This window comes from Sceloporus undulatus, chromosome 6, assembly GCF_019175285.1.
Source record: "Sceloporus undulatus isolate JIND9_A2432 ecotype Alabama chromosome 6, SceUnd_v1.1, whole genome shotgun sequence".
Classification (NCBI taxonomy): domain Eukaryota; kingdom Metazoa; phylum Chordata; class Lepidosauria; order Squamata; family Phrynosomatidae; genus Sceloporus; species Sceloporus undulatus.
In genome coordinates, this window is record NC_056527.1 from 95,667,539 (window position 1) to 95,686,755 (window position 19,217).

The 19,217-nt window shown below is 41.5% G+C and overlaps 1 protein-coding gene across 2 annotated transcripts in view; it reads left to right on the forward strand.

Annotated features, from left to right (window-relative positions):
* ITGA3 (integrin subunit alpha 3) overlaps positions 1-19,217 on the forward strand; it is a 76,938-nt gene that overhangs the window by 49,252 nt on the left and 8,469 nt on the right. For both annotated transcript variants that reach the window (XM_042475309.1, XM_042475310.1), the window contains exons 9-24: positions 271-404; positions 1,460-1,546; positions 2,382-2,449; positions 3,027-3,163; positions 3,311-3,457; positions 5,825-5,922; positions 8,444-8,609; positions 9,354-9,422; positions 9,892-9,971; positions 10,115-10,189; positions 10,875-10,977; positions 12,545-12,733; positions 13,716-13,832; positions 13,959-14,072; positions 17,037-17,135; positions 18,854-18,979. In XM_042475309.1, the coding sequence (XP_042331243.1) occupies positions 271-404; positions 1,460-1,546; positions 2,382-2,449; positions 3,027-3,163; positions 3,311-3,457; positions 5,825-5,922; positions 8,444-8,609; positions 9,354-9,422; positions 9,892-9,971; positions 10,115-10,189; positions 10,875-10,977; positions 12,545-12,733; positions 13,716-13,832; positions 13,959-14,072; positions 17,037-17,135; positions 18,854-18,979 (1,809 nt within the window). The remainder of the gene's footprint in view (positions 1-270; positions 405-1,459; positions 1,547-2,381; positions 2,450-3,026; positions 3,164-3,310; positions 3,458-5,824; positions 5,923-8,443; positions 8,610-9,353; positions 9,423-9,891; positions 9,972-10,114; positions 10,190-10,874; positions 10,978-12,544; positions 12,734-13,715; positions 13,833-13,958; positions 14,073-17,036; positions 17,136-18,853; positions 18,980-19,217) is intronic.

Below are 19,217 nucleotides of genomic sequence, written 5' to 3' on the forward strand. Positions count from 1 at the left end.
TCGAAATGCTTTTGATGAGTACACACCATTGAGCATTCTTGACAGGACTGATGGAATTTTAGTCCAAAACTTCTGATTAGCTGTGGGTTGATGATCTATGGTGCAGCCCCATGACATCAGTAGGATTCTTCCTTCCTATTCCCACCTTCCACCCTGTATGCTTGACAGTGCTGTTCCCTGGGACATTGCCATCACAACTGGCAAGTCAGAGACATCTCTCTCCCTTTTGCAGTTGCCCTTTCTCTGCCCTAATTTGGTCCTTCTCTGCAGATCATTAGTGGAAAAGACTTTGTCCCTGGCATCACAACTTTTGGCTACTCCTTCAGTGGTGGAATGGATGTTGATGGGAACTTCTACCCTGATCTCCTGGTGGGAACCCTCTCAGAAAACATTGTGCTGCTCAGGTGAGATGGGATTTAGAAGGTGTCATGGACAAGGTGTCATGGTACAACCTGTAAGCATTGTCCTTTTAGCTCCTAACTATTTTATGGCCAGAGCTCAGAAAGCTACTTTTATGAAGTTAGTTACAGCCATAGTTCCAGGCAATGGCAACTGGTGGCACCCATATCAGTGGGGCAGTGAATTCACCCATGTTTACTTTGAACTTTAAAGGCTCTTTCCAGGGTGCTAAACATGTGTTGGGGAGATGATTCAGTACCATGGATAGCTCCCTGAAATCACAGAATCATAGAACCATAGACTTCAGAGCTGGAAGGATCTGCAAGGGCCATCTAATCCACCCCTTGCTATACACAGCTAAAGCACTCTTGAAAGATGTCCATCCAACGTCTGTTCAAAGACCTTCAAAGAAGCAGAGTTCACTACCTTCCAAGGCAGTCTGTTCCACTGTTGAACATTTTTTATTGTAGAGAAGTTCCTCCTAATTTTTAAAAGGAATCTCTTTTCATTTAGTTTTAATCCATTGGTTCATCCTGTAGTCAATTCAACCCCTTTGAGACTGGTCTTATCTGTTGTCTATATGATATGCCAGTGAACAATCTTGCTGCTGTATTTTGCACTAGCTGTAGTTTCTGAGTCCTAGAATCACAGAATTGGGAGAAATCACAAAGGCCATCCAATCCAACCCCCTGCCATGCAGGAATACACAATCAAAGCACTCCTGACAGATGGTCATCCAGCCTCTGCTTAAAAACCTTCAAAGAAGGAGAGATTCCACCGTGCTTTGAGGAAGCGTTTTCCACTGTTGAACTGCTCTCACCATCAGGAAGTTCTTCCTAATATTTAGGTAGAATCTCTGTAGTTTGATCCATTGATCTGTGTCCTAATCTCCGGAGCAGCAAAAAACAAGCTTGCTCCTTCTTCCATATGACATCCTTTCAAATCTTCTTTCAAGTCATCTTCAAGAGCAGTACCATGTAGAGTGCAATACAGTAGTCCAGTTAGGAAGTTACTAACACTTGAAATACTGTGGCTAAGTTATCTTTTTACCTTTCCTCAGAGCCCGTCCAGTGATCAACATTGTGAACAAGACTTTTACAGTTACCCCAAACCCCCTGGACCCAGCCAGCTGTACTGAAGACTCCTGGTAATGGCCTCTCTTAACATGCTATTGTATCTGGATTATCTTTTCTCTTCTCCTTCCCCATCCACATAGATGCCAAGAGATGCTGGGAGGCATGTGACAGCACAGATGGGATGGACGTACTTGGGTATATTTAGCCTACAGAAAGGAAAATGAAGAGGAAATGCTTTGCCAGCTTTCAATGTATTTCAGAGGAAGTCAGAAAGAAATGGGAAGAACCATTGTTTATCATCCTCATTGGGTGTAGGAGGAATAATTGTGTTAACACAAGGCAGGGAGAGTTTCAGATTAAATGCAAATGACTTTTACATTCCTGACAGTGGAAAGAGGAGAGCAGTGCATAGGAGCAAGATGCAGAGAGAAGGCGAGGAGGCTCCTTCCTTAGAGGATTTTTAAAGTAAAGCACAGGAGGTTCTCAGAGATGCTTCTGGTACAGGATATCCTGCAGAGAGCAAAGGGGCAAACTTATGATAGTTTATTTTCAGTTGTAGGTAGTAGCTTCCATCTCAATGGACTTGGGCTTTAATGCTTTGATGGGGTTATCCAAGGTAATAGAATTAAGCACTTTGGATAGATCATTTAAATGTCAGACAAAAGCCCAGGATGGATTCTCACTCCATTTGAAATAGAAAACATCAACCATTACTGTTTATTATTCATAACATTACTAGTAACATTCATAGCTCCCACTTCTTTTGTTCAGTACTGTTATGTTTTGTTTGTACTTGGAGGAGTCTCTTTGCTCTTTCTCTGAGTTCCCTCCCATCCTGTTGTAAACCTTACTGATCACATTTCTGTTTCTTTCTCTCTCCTCCTCCCTCTATCTCCTCAACAACAGCATTGAGGTGAATTTCTGCGTCTCCTATTCCCAAAGTGCTGGAAACCCCAAGTACAATGAGAACATCAGTGAGTAGAGCTGTGAAGGGATGATCAGGTTTGGAATTATTTGCTTTTTAAAAGAGATGTTCAGGAGCCTGACCACCAGTAGCCAGCTGACCTTGAAGTCCTTCTCCTTAATCCTAGGTATGTGTGTGCATCTGTGGTAGGATGCTTGTGGCACACTGAATATGCTCAGAGGCACCATCACCCTGTGTTTTGCTTTCCATTTTCATGGATTCAGACTGAGCTTGTACCAAACTACGTCATACCCAACCTCTGCGAAAAAGCTGTGGAATGTATCGACCTCCAGATATTGTTGGATTGTAATTCTCATAATCCTCCACCATTGGCTAAGGTGCTGGGAACTGAAATCCAGCAACATCTGGAGGGCTGCACATTGCCCAAGTTATACTGTTAAGAATTTTAGTTCTTTCAGAGACCTGTCTGCTTTTCAGTGTCATCCTAGAACTTAATTTGAACTCAGCCTTACCAGAGGTTTAGGCCTAATTGAAGTTGCTGGTTTTCCACTGCCTCATTTTACTTGCTCAGCTTTGGTCAAGACTGACCTGTTTTCTTCCACTCTTTTCTCTTTGTCTCTCTCCAGAACTGAATTACGTCATAAAAGCAGACCAGAACCGCCGTCCACCTCGGGTTTATTTTGCTAAGACACAATCTCCAGTCTTCAGGGGACAGTTTTCCCTGCCAATTAAGAAATGTCCATCCCTGAAGGTCCTCCTACGGGTAAGAAGTGGGCTGTGCAGGTGACAAAAATCAGCTGGAGGAAACCCAAAGGATTTTTGAGTTATTGTCTGAAAAAATAACTTTCTGATATTCTAGTTCCAGTTTATTCTTACATCTTCCCGTTGTAAACTCTCACCTGTTCTGCAGGATGATGTGCGAGACAAGCTACACCCAATTGCGTTTTCTATGAGCTATTCCCTTGCTGAGAAATCAAGGAAATTCCAGTTGAGCATAGACTCACTTGACCCATTTCCCGTCTTGAATGAGGATCAGCCTCGTGAGGAAAATACTGAGGTTTGTACAATACAAAATTAAATGCATCTATCTCTCATTTACTATTGGATCTCGTTGCTCTTCACTCTACAGTTACAGCATCTTGATTGACTAACTGCCATGGCTTCGTCCAGTGGTATTCTTGTATTTGTAGCTATGGGAGGTATATAGAGCTCTAATGCCTTACCATATCATCAACACCACAGTTCTGTAGGACACAGCCATACAGTTTAAAGTGATAACTGTTTAGTGTGACCATTATCTCTTCCCCATTTTGCTGCTTAGGGAGAAAGAATACCTAGATATTTCCAGTCTGCTTTTTTTTTCTTTTCTGTTTTTTTCTTTGGTCTTCTTCACTTAAAGTGCAGTGAGAGCCCCCTTTCTTGTCACTATGCTGCTCTTTTATTAGTCTCACAAATGCTGCACTGCTTACCAATATTCTTTCATTGATTTCTTCCTCCTCATCAGTTAGAATGTCTGTGAATACTCAATGACAGCATAGGAGCTGAACCAGTGGTTGGTAGCATTCCCTAGAAAACAAGCCACAAAAAATGTATAAATAAATAAAATAAAACTTTAATTTATATCTCACTTTTTGTTTCCACAATCAAAGCAGTGTACAACCTTTTAAAAATACAATATATACAATCCCCCCCCTTAAAAAAGGATTAAACAATTCTATCCATTAAAATTACAAACGATAAAATCTAACACCCTGCTCCATGTCTATGGATGATTTCTCCTAGCGGCTTCATATAGATGTTGAGTAACATCAGGGACAGGATGGCGCCCTGAGGGATGCCACAATTAAGCTCTGTTTTTGAAGAGCAACTGTCCCCGAGCATCACCCTCTGGAATCTACCTGAGAGGAAGGAACGGAACCAATGCAAAGCAGTGTCTCCAATTCCTAACTCTCAGGTGTTCCAAGAGAATGTCGTGGTCTATTGTGTCAAATGCCACACCAGCAGAGTCACGCTTCCTCTGTCGATGCTTAGACGAAGGACATCAGTTAAGGCGACCATGGCAGTCTCCACCCCATATCCTGTCCTGAAACCAGTTTGAAATGGATCTAGAAAATTGGTTTCATCCAGTATCACCTGGAGCTGAAGAGCGACAGCCCTCTTGATCACCTTACTCAAAAATGCCAGATGGTAAACAGGCCTATAATTTTTCATGTCCAGGGGGTCCATGGAAGTTTTTTTCAGAAGCGGTCTAACAACCGCTTCTGCATGGTAAATTATCTGTTTATATGTGTGTGTATATTTTGGTGCGTGAGCACACACACACACACATATGTATATCTGCAAGAAACTGTCTATGGTTTACCATCATCATACATACTTTTGAATGTGTGTATGTTTTGTATGCCAACAAGTCATTTCCAGCTTATGGCAATCCTAAGGCGAACCTAGAATGGGGTTTTCTTGGAAAGATTTGTTCAGGGGAGGTTTGCCATTGCCTTACCCTGAGGCTAAGACTTGCCCAAGGTCTCACAGTGAGTTTCATGGCCAAGCTGGAATCAAACCATGGTCTCCAGTGTCGTAGTCCAACACTCAAAGCACTGTGCCATGCTAGTTCTCGACATATACTTTACCTTAATTTCTCTAAAAACACAACATTTTTACAAGTGAAGAGGAAGTGACCTCCAATCACTTCTTGTTACTAAAAAGGCCTCAACTGAGCCTTATAGAATCTGTAGTCCAGCTCTAGGGCTCTCTAGCAGAATCTACATACTTCAATATGAAACCATGACTGCTGAAGTAGCATCAAACTTCTCTAACTTTTTAGCAAATTTATATCTTCTCTCTTGAACACTCACAATTGTGTTATAATAGATTGAGATAAATTGTATGCTTTGTTGCATCTTTATCCTCCTGACAATAATGGAGATCACAGGCTCATACATATGATTGTTTGCAGGCTTCATTTATAACCTCAGAACTGACAGATTCACACAAGGCATAGACAGACCAGTACATTGTAGTCATACCTCTTCTTTATTTACATCATAATATTACAGTTTTGTGTTGTGAGTTTCATTCTGTGCTTTGTGAACTGCTTCAGTTTACTCAAAGATGAAACTGTTTTTAGAGAATCAGAGTTTGTCCCTGGGAGATGACAGAAACTCCCAAACCTTCAATACCAACACCACATCACCCACACAGTGGAGCAAGCAATATATTTGCACATACTTATAAGGGAACCCATCTTTTCATCAAGGAAAGCAAGACAGTATACCTACTTCTCTTCTTGGTCTAAGCTGGGAGAAAGTGAGTAGCCCAAAGTCATACAGTAAACTTCATGGATGAGCATAGATTTAAACCTGGATCTCCCAAGTCCCACCACATCACTGTTCCTGTCCTGCTAACTTGGAAATTCTGTTTTCAGATCCAGTTCCAGAAAGAATGTGGAACCGATAACGAATGCCACAGCAACCTACAGGTTCAGGCTGTATTTCTGAATGATCAGAACCAGAAGCTGCCCAGGTAAGACAGTGCCACCTATTGGGAAAAGTGAAGAATAGGAAGACACCATTTCCATCAGTCAGACCTGGTCTTGGGCCATTTGTTGTTGTGTGCCTTAAGTCATTTCTGACTTATGACAGTCCTAAGATGAACCTATCATGAAGTTTTCTTGTTAAAACTTGTTCAGAGGGGGTTTGCCTTTGCCTTCCTCTGAGGCTGAGAGAGTGTGATTTCCATGGCTGAGCAGGGATTCAAACTGATCTTGGTTGTGACTATAAATCCTGTTTGACTTCTGCTTGCTAAAGGGTGGTTCCAGAACCATGAGAGTGAAATGGCTGCAATTGATGGGCCTCAGAGAGCCAGTGAGTAAGAGCAAGGTACATACCCAAAAGGATGATGTTTCTTTTCATGCAAACTTCCACTTAGAACTCTTTCTAATCCTTGGGGTCAGAGGCCTGAAACAGACGGGCCAAAAGAAGCGGTTTCAGGGACATGACATTTAGATGATGCATGCCCCCGAATCAGCCAGAAACTGCACTATGGCTGCTCTAAGGAGGAGGAAACCGGACTAAAAAGAAGTGGAAATAAACCACTCTGGCCTGGAAAGTGTGCACCTTCAACTGTGCATGTAAATGCCCCAACGTGAGACTGGTTGTAAAGGAGCGATCTATCCTAACCCTAACCTTGCATGTAAACTCCCAATGCAGGTGTGCATTTAAAAAGGATGGATCTGCCATACCCAAGCAGTCGGGTTGGCAATGGAAAGACATGAAATTGTGATACCTCCAATGGATGTAATTACAACATACACAAACCAGACAATCCAAGAGAGGGCATAGGGTGAAGTGGGCATGTAGTGGGGGGCATGATTGTGCATTTCCATTGTCTTAATGGGCACACCTCTGCTCTGATGCCCTGTACTGGTGGAAGATCACAGGAGCAACTGTGTGGCCAATCAAAGGGCAGCAGGCAGTCACCGGCAGTGTGTTTATGCAACAGTGTGCATGGATGGTGGGGAAAAAATTATGCCAAAAATTATCTAACAGCACAGCTTGATACTGTGCCATGCAGTCAGGCCATGCGAAGTCGGGCCACCTTGGGAGTGGGTGGCGCAGTCAGCTTTGAGACGCTCTTTCCTGCCCATCTGCTTCACCCCAAAGACAGTCAGTGGTTGGTGTAAATGGGCAGAGCTCCAACTCCAAAGCATGGGAACAGATACCTCCCATTCACCAGTTGGGGAAACAGTAGCACACAGACTTGTCTGTTCCCAGTTTTTGCTTCAGGAGCCAGGAGGTGAGTGGATGAGTGCAAGACCGATTCTGCCTTTAGACAGAGTGAGAAAATAGCATCAGATAGGAGATGTGGGAGCTCCATAGCCCCCAAGCCTTTATACTTGCATGGTAGTCAGAGCTGTCCATGTCACCAGGGGCATTACTGGGGGGTGAAGGAGGGTGCAGTCTGCACCAGATGACATCCCGGGGGGGGGGAACACCACTACTCCCCGAACATCTGCGTTTGACAAAAATAGGCTGTGGTACTTGGCTGCATTCTTACTCAGCGGGAAGGGAAAGGAGAGGCCCTAGGTTTTTCTTAAATAAACATTTAATGGTTTTTTTTGGGGGGGGGATTAATTTTTTTTTAAATTAAATTTTAAAAATTCTTTAAAAATTTTCTTTAAAACTTCACATCTTACCAAATTTTCACTTTAAGCACATGAAACAATGTACTTGTAAATACATTTAGGCTGCACATATGATATTGTAATTTAAAGGTATAATTTTAATTTTCTTAGTTGTTATGTCATAACTATTGCCATTACATTGAGTGATGTATGGGGAGTACAACTGATGAGTAATGTTAGTACAAAAACATTAATAATAATAATAATAAATTTTATTTATACCCCGCCTTTCCAAAAAAGATCAAGGCGGCTTACAAATGTTAAAAACAGTTACAATAGCGTTTACAATACAAATTAAATTAGAATATAAAAAATTAAAACATTACTACAAAAATAGGAACAGGAGTCAAAAAATACACATATCAGGGTACAAACAATCAATCACAAATATTTCGGAGTCAAAGGAGAAAAACAAAGGGCAGAGGAAAATCAATTAAACTAAAGAGGGAAGGCCAATCTAAATAAGTATGTTTTTAAATTCTTCTTAAAAGAATCTAATGAGGCGGCAAGAGCGAAGCTCTTAAGTGGGCGCTTATTCCAGGGAAGGACGGGGAACGCTGGTAAAAGCCCTCTGTTACAAAAACATTGTTAAGGATTCTGTATGGTATAGTATGGGAGGAGGTCAATGGGTTGGGTGACAGCCTGAGTTACTGCACTGGGTGACGCCAATCCTAGCGACGCCACTGCATGTTGCACAGACTAACCTGTGACTGCTGAAGGAAGGTTCAGTTGCCATTTCATTTAGCTTCTGTATGTAGAACTGGGAAGGAAGGGGAGACTTTATCAAGCAGCCAAATTTCTGGAGCCAGCCCAGGGAGGAGGGACAGCTTTTCTTCAACTGTGCAATTTTCCCCATGACAGGCGGAATGGCAAGCAGATATTACAGTACAGCCGTGATGTCAAGAAACTGAACTTGAGTGTCACTGTCACTAATCAGCCAACATCGGCTACCAATGGAGAGGATGCTCATGAAGCCCAACTCAACATCACTTACCCACCCTCTCTGCGGCCTTCCTCTGTTCGGCCGGTGAGAGATCCCTCCTCTTGTATAAGAATGTCTCCATAAGGTCATGCCAGTACTCTTACAAGTTCAGTGGTCAGTGATTTGTCAAAGGCCACAGAGAAATTCACAGCCCTTGCATAGCAGTGATGCCACTTCTGCTGTTACCTATAAATGTCTCTTACTTACGTTCTGTTTCTTGATATTAAACATGCTTCTGTTGGGTTTCATAGATGATGACCACCAAAGAGAACATATCCCTTAAATAATGTCTGAAATTTCAGTGTGAGTTATTGGGACAGGGAGCATAGCTCTGCTCTGCCTGTGGAAGGTCCCAGGCTTGAGCCTTGGTTTCTTCTGATAGAAAAGATTAGATGGCAGATGCTAGAAAAGAGTGCATTAAACCCCAGAGAGTAGGCAGTTCTAGGTAAAGTGGATTTTTAAGGACCAGCCTGTGTGAATTACATGGACTGAACATAATTTTTTATTTTTAACTATTATGGAGATTTGCCTAAGGCCACATGAAAATTGAGGCCAGGGCAGGGAGAGGGTAAGAATTTGGAAAAGTTACATTTTGGACTACAACTTCCAGAATTCCCCAGGCAGCATGATCATGCTATCTTGGGAGGGGGGGGGATTTTGGCCACTATAGTCTAAACATAACTTTGAACATAGCACAATGTGCTGCATCATACACATGGTTATTTAGATATAATTCAGTGAAGTAAAACAGCAGCCCATCAAATTGAATGACATCTTTTCTGTCTTCAGACTGGAGCCTGCACGTTTGAAGAGACGGTGGTGTGTCAAATAGGCAACCCTTTCAAAAGGAACCAACAGGTGAGTTATTTCTGGGTCTGGATGCACTAGAAAGGCTCCTCTGTGGGAAAACCACCTGAGAACTTTTGTCCAAAACATGGGTTCAAATCCTAGTGTTCTCTCTGTGTCTCTTAAAGATATATGTTGCTAGATGTTCTTCATGTGGTACACTGGAACGTTTACCAGATGTTCCCTATTTCTGGAGTGCCATTTAAGAAAGGCATTCTCTCTGTTTCTGAGTCAGGGCTACATGCCACTGTTCCTTAAAATGGAGCGAGAACTTTGGGGATTGCACAAGGCCCACCAAAGCCCCTTGAATGCCTCCATTGCCTTCCAAGCCTCTCAACTCCACCCTCTATGGCTAGAAAAAATTGATCCCAAGTGTCCAAGGGTGCAGTTCACCATTTCAAAGATGTTTTGATAGAGGTGCCTCTCAGTGTCAGCAAAGCATGCTGGATAACCACGTTGTGCTATGTTGCCTCTCTTTCAGGCAGAGTTAATAATTACATTTGAAGTGATTGGAATTTCAGTGTACACCCAGGATATCATCATACAGGTGGAGCCTTCCACGTGAGTATTGTTCCGACAGTCTCTTGCTTTTTCCTAGTCAGGAGGGGAGGGCCAACATCTTTGTAGTTCATCTGCTGCTAACTTAAAAATTCTATTTGATAGGTCAAAACTGACTGTTGAAATAATATTATTGTCTCTGACAGGATAAGCCATCAGAAAGTCACCCCAGTATCAGCAACCCTGTTGGTGGACTACACTATTGATGCATCATTGAGAATGTACGTAACTGCTGAAATGGTGGATATGGATTAAAAAAAAATGAATGGTGGGAGTAGGCTTTTCATAGCCATGCAAGATGAAATGCCAACACATGATGCATTTAATGCTGGCGTGCCTCTTTCCCTAAAAGGATTGCCTTTCTTTATATTAAAATGCACTTGTGAAGTATGTCCAGCCACCATTGGAAACAGAATGCTAAGATGCTATTGTTCTGATACAGAATGGAAATCACTGGATTATTTTGCCTGCAAAATTGATTAAATTTTCATGGAAGTTAAATAATAAGGCCAGCTATGTATATAGCACTTTACCCTCCCTCTCCCAAAAAAGGATTTGGCAGATGCTTTTCTGTACAGTTTTGTCCCAAGAATTTGTTTTGAGTACTGGAACTCACACACAAAATCTACTCTTGTTTTTCCCATTTTTATAAATGTTATAGCTATTGTAAAACCACTGGGAACTGGAAATTCCTAATGTTCTACTGCAAATCTATCAGTAGATTCTAGTGTACATTCTACCTCCCTCTTCCTTAATAAAATTGTAATGGCTGAAACACTTTCCTCAAGCCTTGGCAAAAATTACAGTGCTCTCAAGAAAGCGTAGTCCAACCCTTTCCCATAATTAACACAGCCTGACACCTTGTTATCCTTTCCGTCCTTCTCAACTCTGTTTTGTCTGTGACAGTGTCAACCCGTGGCTTCAGTCATATTTTAGTGGGACAGTCATGGGAGAGTCAGCTATGAAGCATGAGGAAGACGTCGGCACTCCCATAAAATTTGACTTCCAGGTAACAGTGGAGCTTGAAAAGCTGCTTTTATATATTGACAATTAACTGTGTAGTTATAAGGTCTCCCTCATTCCACCACATTTTTCTTTTATGTACCCATTCCCAGTTTCTCAAATAATGAAAATAGTTACTTTAATATTGTGGTTCTTAGAGAAACATCTGAATGCTACTAACAGCTGGCTTGTGGTAGAAAATAAAAACCCACCATTGGAATTTCATTATACACCCACGATTGTACACTTTGCAGCACAAATCACTGAGTCTGTAGTAGCTGAACCATGAGATGCTCTTCCTTTACCATTTAGTGAGGCCACACCCCTGTAAAGATATAAGTAACTTTAAAACTGCCAGTTACACTGCAAAAGAATGATATTCTCTAAACGTTCTCTGGAAAAGGTTACACAAAATCCTTAAAAGTTGCTTCAGTTAAGTAGCAATAATAACTGGAGCTGATACTACTTGGATGTAATGAATGTCAAGAAGTCTGTACATCCTCGATCTTTCAATATATTCTTGACTCTTGAACTTGTTTATTTACTTGCTCTGACTGCTGGATTGAGAAGTATCCCCATAGTCCAAAACATAATGAAAAAGCTACTAGGAAAAGTGAACTTCCTTCTAAACATAAACTATATTTAACATGCAGTTGCATTTATCTTTACATTGAAAATTAATAATCAACAACAGTTTTGGAAGATTTTAATCTTGATCAGAAGACCAATGAGGAGGAGTGATTAATTCTAACCCTCCTATTGTATTTCAACTCACAAAGGCCTTGAAAGCAAAAAGTTATGAATAGCATAAAGAAAATGAAGTCAAGGGAAAAATCCATAAAAGTATATGTCACTTCTAGCAATGAATTTTTATTGGAAACGTTGGGTTTGCATTATGCAGAGAGAGAATATGACTTGATTCTGGTTCTTGTTTTTCAGTTTTAGTCAATGAAGCTGTTCCGTATTTGGAGAGAGTGAATGATTTTCCTCTCTCAACAACAGCTGTGTTTTACAGACTTTTATCCTGTCACTATCCACACATTTGTCTCATTTTTACTATAGAATAAATGGTCATCGATGCCTCAGTTCTCTCAATAGTGACTATCTTTGTATTGTTTCTGTCTTTGGCAATCAGAATCAAAGAATAGAGCAGCTGCCTTAGGCAGCAGGTTTGAGGATCATGAAAGAGCAACAAACTGTTAAGTTAGGGGCTGTTCAGACAGCCCCAAAGGGGTGATATGGAGTCGCCCCTGTTTCAGCCAGATCGAGGCAGCAGCAACCGCATGCCATGGCCCCGATCTGGCCTTTCCAGGGCACAAAAGGGAGCTGCAAAATTGAAAACTATATACCTATACAACTATATGTGTAAATTTACAGTGCTATATAAATAAATATAAATAAAGCTTAATAATAATAATAATAATAATAATAATAATAATAATAATAATAATATACCCTGTTTTGGAAATATGGGATGCTATTTGCTGCTCCTCACCAGGCAACAAAATGGGTTGGGCTTGCTCTGCCAGTGACCAAAATGGGCCTTTAAGTATCATCTTGCTTTTGTCTTTTAGGTGACTACAAAGGGTGAATCGTTGGGTTCCCAGGGAACAATCATGTTAGGCTTTGAATGGCCTTATGAAGCCAGCAATGGGAAATGGCTCTTGTACCCCACTGATATTCTGGTGAAAGGACGCAGAAGCTGGTTCTGTGAACCCCCTGGGCATGTCATCAACCACCTCAACCTCAGCCTCAACATCCACGTGAGTTTGGACTCCAGCCCCTTTTCCTTTGTGTCTTCTCATTATTTCTTTTATTCTTTACTCTCTTTACTCTTTTTCTCATCTGCTTACATATATTTTTACATGAGCCTTGTCTTCCACTATGCCCCTGTCCCACAATGGCCATCAGTGCATTAGTCATGTTTTACTCCCAGTCTACCCGACATCATGTTGTCTTCTTCTGGACAACAGCGGGCTGGGATGCACCAAAGGCAGAGATTATGTATGGGCCAGCAGCATTCATTCATTCATTCATTCATTCATTCATTCATTTATTTATGGGATTTATATACCACCTTTATCCCAAAATGGGATTCAAGGCAGCTTTCTTTCTGACCTGACCAAGGTAGCAGATGGTGGGTCACATGTCACTCTGTGCCACACTGGATGTAGAGACAATGAAATGTTTTGTCAGAGGTCCTCTGTAAACTGCATACAGCAACTGTACGTAGACATGCAACAGAAAACATGACAAGCTAATGTCAAGAGTAGAGGCAGCATGGTGTAATGGTTTGAATGTAGGACTAGGACTCTTGAGATCAGGGTTTGATTCCTTGCTTGGCTATGGAAACCAGTTGGGTGACATTGGGCAAGTAACACACTCTCAGCCCTGAGAAAATCCCATGATAGGGTCACCTTAGGGTTGTCTGAAGTCATAAATGACTTGAAAGCACACAATAACAACAACAGCAGCATCCAGAGAGACAGTCTCCTGCCTTGTGTGGAGAGCTCCTGCCTGTTCTTTGAGGTATCTCTGTCAGGTTTCTTGTGTATGCATGATTCAGAGCTTGGAAAAGTTCCTTTTATGGACTACAATTCCAATAAGCCCACACAGAGCATGGCCAATGCTCTGCATGCTGTGTGAGGGATTCTGAGAGTTGCAGTTTTAAAAAGAACTTTTCCAAGCTCTGGTTTAATTTCAGAAAGAGAAAGGCGACAAGCTGTTTTACTTCTCCCTTTCCAGCAACTTAATCATAGCAGCACCCCGACAAGGAAGAAGCGTGAGCTGGAGGCTGCTTCCAAAAGTGAACTTCCCATCACCTTGGCAGCTTCAAAGAAAGCCAAGTCAGAAATATTACTGGTGAGCATTTTGTCTTTTTCCATCTTTCTATGCTCCGAAGCCCTCCCCCCCAAAAAATTGAACACACTTCTCCACTGCTCCTTGCCTTATGTTGTTGTCTTTCTTCAAAACTTCCTTTCTCTCCAGAGCTGTTCTGAAGGAACATCTCACTGCATCTGGTTTGAGTGCCCCCTGAAGGACATCGGAGCTGTGACAGACGTGACAGTCCGAGCACGGGTCTGGAACAGCACCTTCATTGAGGTAGGAACTACTCCCACCTTTGCCTTCTCTTGCAGTCCCGATAGGTAAGGGCAGTGCAGTGCTTAGAACATCAAACCAGAACAAGGGACACCCAGATTGAAATTCCCACAAAAGTCACTGGATGGCCTGGGGACATTCACAATCACAAGGTTATTGTCAGATGTGTCACATCGCGGGCAAGGGGTCCATATATGCTATCTTGGATCTTAGGACAAAGAATGCAGTAGAAATGCCAGCATAATGATGGTGGTGGTAATGGTATTGATAGTAATGAAGAAGAAAATATTAAATAATGATATGGGAATATGAGCAGTTTTCTCTCCCCCCACCCCACCATTTTCCAAGATAAGCCCTCAGATATAGCTGAATACAAAAGGATCTTGTAGCACTTTGAGACTAATTGTGCAAAAGACATTGTAGAATAAGCTGTGGTAGACTTGGTCTACTTTCTCAGATGCATAGTATAGGTACTTCTTATCCATCTGAGAAAGTAGACCAATCCCCGATAAAGATGGCCAAAGGCGTCATCATTGAGCTGAGTTAAGGCTCCGGAGGGCTGGGCGTCCATACGCCCTTCTAGCGAAGCCCATGCACTATCCTGCTGGTGACCCGCCCACACAGGGCGCACGCTGATGACGCATGGGCGTTCATGCATCCAAACGGCACTCGCCAGAAGTGGTGACGTCAATACACGCAAGCTCCATTATGGCGCTCCTAAAAAGAAGCCGCTTTAGGTGGCTTCTTTTTAGGGCGCACGTTGGTGCTGTGTTGTGGGGTTGGCATAGCGCCGACAAGGGGCAAAAATTGGCGCAATGGAGCCGCCCATCTGTATCCCCCCATAGTCTACAAAAGCTTATGCTATAATAGCACAGTTAGTCTCAAAGGTGCTACAAGGTCCCTGAGCCTCTGCTTAAAGTTTGCTTCTGTGTTTCCTCCAGGAATTTCATTTCATTCAACCTTTATTAGGCATCCTCCAAGAAAAAAACTTTGATCCAAAATATTCTCAATTTTTCTTTTGTTTTGGGCTTCAGTTCCCACAAGCTCCAACTTTCAGATTCTTATTTCCAGAAGCCCCAGACCAAGTAAGGTCGACAAGAAGGGGATTTGGAAAGCTGAAGTCTAAAACATCAGGAAGGTCAAAGTTTGAGAACCACAGAAATATAGCATTCTGACATGTGATTTTGAATATGTTTGGAAATACGTTGCATCAGGAAGGAACTTGGAAGGTAATTTTGTGAAGTGTGTCTTAAAAATAGAGTTGGGAGTATCTGTCACTTTCACTTTCTCCTGCTTTCAGATATTTACAACTCCTGCTCTTCCTCTCCTGAATAAATAGAACTTTGTGAATTTTGGTAAATTATTCAAAGTGAACTGAAACAATTTTTTCCCATGCATGCTGATCAGATGTAACAGCTACAGATTTCTTCTCTAAGGAGTTTATCACATGGGACGGATCCCATGTACAAATTTGATTTAAAGTGAAAAAAGCCTGTAAAACCAGGTTGTTTTTCACATGATGTTTGGAGTTAACCCAAACACAAATTAGAAATAACACACAAAAGTGGGTAATTTTTAGTGAGAAATAATGCTACATTAATCCAAATGCAAAGTCAACAAAAAACATTCTTTTTTACTTTTGGGAACTTCCTGAAAGTAAAAAGGAGTGTGTTTTGTCGACTTTGCATTCAGATTAATGTCACACTATTTCTCATTGATACCAACACATCTGAAAAACAATATAGCCCATGTGGAGTTGAAGGCTTTCATGACCGGCATCCATAGTTTTTTATGGAGTTTTTGGGCTATGTGGCCATGTTCTAGAAGAGTTTCTTCCAGACATTTCGCCAGCATCTGTGGCTGGCATCTTCAGAGAATGCTTGCCTGGAAAGGAGTTGGGTATATATATACTGTGTGACCTGGGAAGGCAGGAGTGATTTGCATGTGTATTGTTCTGTTGCTAATGGCAAGCCTCAGGGTAGGAGGATATGCAAAAGAGGATAAATGTCTGCTTGATTAGTCGTCATTGTCTGCTGGGAAACCCCTGAACCTGGGAGATTTCTCATTTCCATTTGTTGAGTCTTCATCTTGCATACCCTCCCACCCTATATACTATAATATAGCCCATGTTCTAAGGATGGTGGACATTGTACCCCTGCAACATCTGAAGAACCATAGTTTGTCTACTTGCTGTAGATATTTCATTTCCTAAAATAGGCCTGATACAGACAGGCCAAAATAAACCTGCTTCGAGTCACTTTGGAGGTATGCTGTTTAAATGATACATGCGTCCTAAGAGTCCAGAAGCTGCACCAAAGCCACACTCCAGTCCTAAGGAGTGTGGAAACTCCATACCTCCAAAGTGACCTGAAGCAGCTTTATTTTGGCCTATCTGTATAGGGCCTTAGTTTTAAAAGAAAGCAATTAATGGAAGCATCCTACAGGGAAGGATTTCTTTTCCTTGCCTTTAGGATTTATGTTAACTTTTCATCTCAGAAGATTATTATCCCGGATCTTGTAGTTTCTACTGCAGTGACAAAAAGTTGGGCTGACCACATTCTTTGTTTGCAGAGGGGCCCAAGTTCTGGCCTTCACTTTTCCATTAAGACAGTCCAAGGGCAGGGTTAGAACAGGATGCCATTACCAGTTAGAGAAGAGCTTTAAAAATTTACTCTTGAGGATTACAGTTCCCAGAGTCCCTTCTGTCAACATCGTCAGTGGCTCTGCTCGCTGGAGGACTTTGGAAATAGTAGTGCATATAAGTAACTTTTTAAGGCTCTGAGTCACAGTAGAGACAGACCTGGGATATATAGACCATGGTTATCATCAACCATGATCATATTCATAATCAATATAAATCATCTAAACCTTTCTAAGTATTATATGGATAATAAATATAGGTACATATGTTCAAAATACAATAGAGGGGAATGTTCATCCTTTTCTTCCATCCTCCTGGAAATGTAGGATTACCATGACTTTGACCGTGTGAAGGTGACTGGGCGAGCCACGCTGTTTCTCAGGACAAATATATCCACAATCAACATGAAAAATGACACAGTGTGGGTGAGTACAATTGGATTCATATGGCTCAGTCACAAAGTCCAACCCCTGCCAGCTGCATTGAAGCATCATCCTGTAGACGACTCCATCTCCCTATCGCTTCCATGTAGGGCTTCTACTGCCATAAGACAAAGCAAAGCAGCTTTCTTACATGTCGGATGCTGCAGGAACAAGCCATGTTAGAGAAAGCTATGTAACTCCACAGATTATCCTGCAACCCTTAAACTGCCTCATGTGTAATGGAGGATGCTGGTGCTGCACTATCAGTCTGTTTGACCACTGTATGTGGAATGGCGGGGGGTTGCCATTTTGTGCTTCACCTGAGGCAGCAAATTATCTTTGACCACCCTGCTTAACTTTGGTTATTTTACCACACCTTTGAACATCTACTTTGCTGATTTGGTAAAACTAATAATAATAATAATAATAATAATAATAATAATAAATTATATGTCTTACCTACCTTGACTTGAGTCAAGGTATAATATAGATTAAAACACATAAAACCATTTAAAGAGTGTAATAACACTGTTAACCACTGTTAAAAAACCTGATAAAACACATAAATATAGGACACATTAAAATCATCCAGCATACATTAAAATATCCTAATGTAAAATTCATAGTTTAAAATCCACTGTGTATGCATGCCAGAAGAAGAAGGTCTTTCATACTCTTTTTAAAATTCAGACAGCATATTTAGCTGTCAAATCTCTCCCTGCAGGTCGTTCCACAGTCTAGGGTGGCTGATGAAAATGTCATCTGAATAACAGTTGCCAGTCTAGGCCTGGCTGGTTGAAGTGAATGTCCTGCAGAGGACCTGAATGTCTGGGGCAGATTATATGAGAGGAGGCAATCCCATAGGTAACCTGCACCCAAACCTTGTAGGGCTTTAGTAGCTCCAATCATAGGGATATTGGAATGAGAATAGCTCAGTAGCCACTTGCAGTACGGGAGGTGGCCAGCTACTGAGGTGTCCAGCTGGAATCCAACTGAGGCTCTATCTAGTTTAAACTAAACCAAATTGCTATGATCCAGACATGTGTATTTATAGCAAGATGAAATGCCATTCATCTACTAATATCTGCAATATGGAAACAATAATACTGGCCTACTTTGCAATGCTCCTGTAAATTTCATCAAAAATATTAATTAATGAAGTGATCTGCACATTTAGGAAAAATGATATATAAATGCCAAGTATTAGTATTAGTATTATTAACTTTCTGCTTTATATAATATCTAACTTAAGTGTAGAGCTTGAAAAAGTATATATAGACCAGAACTCCCTAAACACCCCTTTGCATTTCGGAGAATTGCAGTCCGAAAGACTAAGGCCCTTACGGTCTCTTCCAAATCTATGATTCTATGATTCTAAGTATTTCAAGCTGTATATACATGGTTTAAGTAGAAGGCAGTAGAAAAAGAGGACAGCCACATTAGAGATGGATCGTCCAAGGAAGCCATGGACCAGAGTTTGCCAGACCTCAGCAGAGCTTAGAGATTTTCTTATTCAGAGCATCACCACAAGTCAACACTGATTTGATGGCAAATTACAATAAGAATAAATGTATGGTATTGTTCATACAATTCTGGGCTGCTGTTCTCAGGTTTTCTAGATTTAAACAATTTGTGTGCCCCATCCAGATTCCACTTTCTCGTGCCTTTTCTCCTTAATAGCATACCTTCTTTTGTTTTTGTTTTTTGTGTCCTTCCTTTAGTATACTGTGAACATTGATTCTGAGTTGAGCGAAGAGCAGCCAGCTGAACTTGAGCTGTGGCTGGTGTTGACTGCAGTTGCGGCTGGACTTCTGCTTTTGGGAATCATAGTCTTACTACTGTGGAAGGTGAGGAGAGAGATTTTTTTTAAACTAAGGAGGCAGGAAAAACCTGTCCTTAGGAATGTTCCTGTTTTTGGACAGAAACTCCCAGAATCCACAAGCTACACAGAGGAATAATATTGTTTCCAAGAAAAACAATCTGGAACTGGTCGCTTCAAAGCTGCCAGCTACTCCCATAGCAGACCTGTAGGAAAGAAAAATAAACAAAACAGTTGCCTGTAGGAAGTCTGAATGCTGGAGCAGA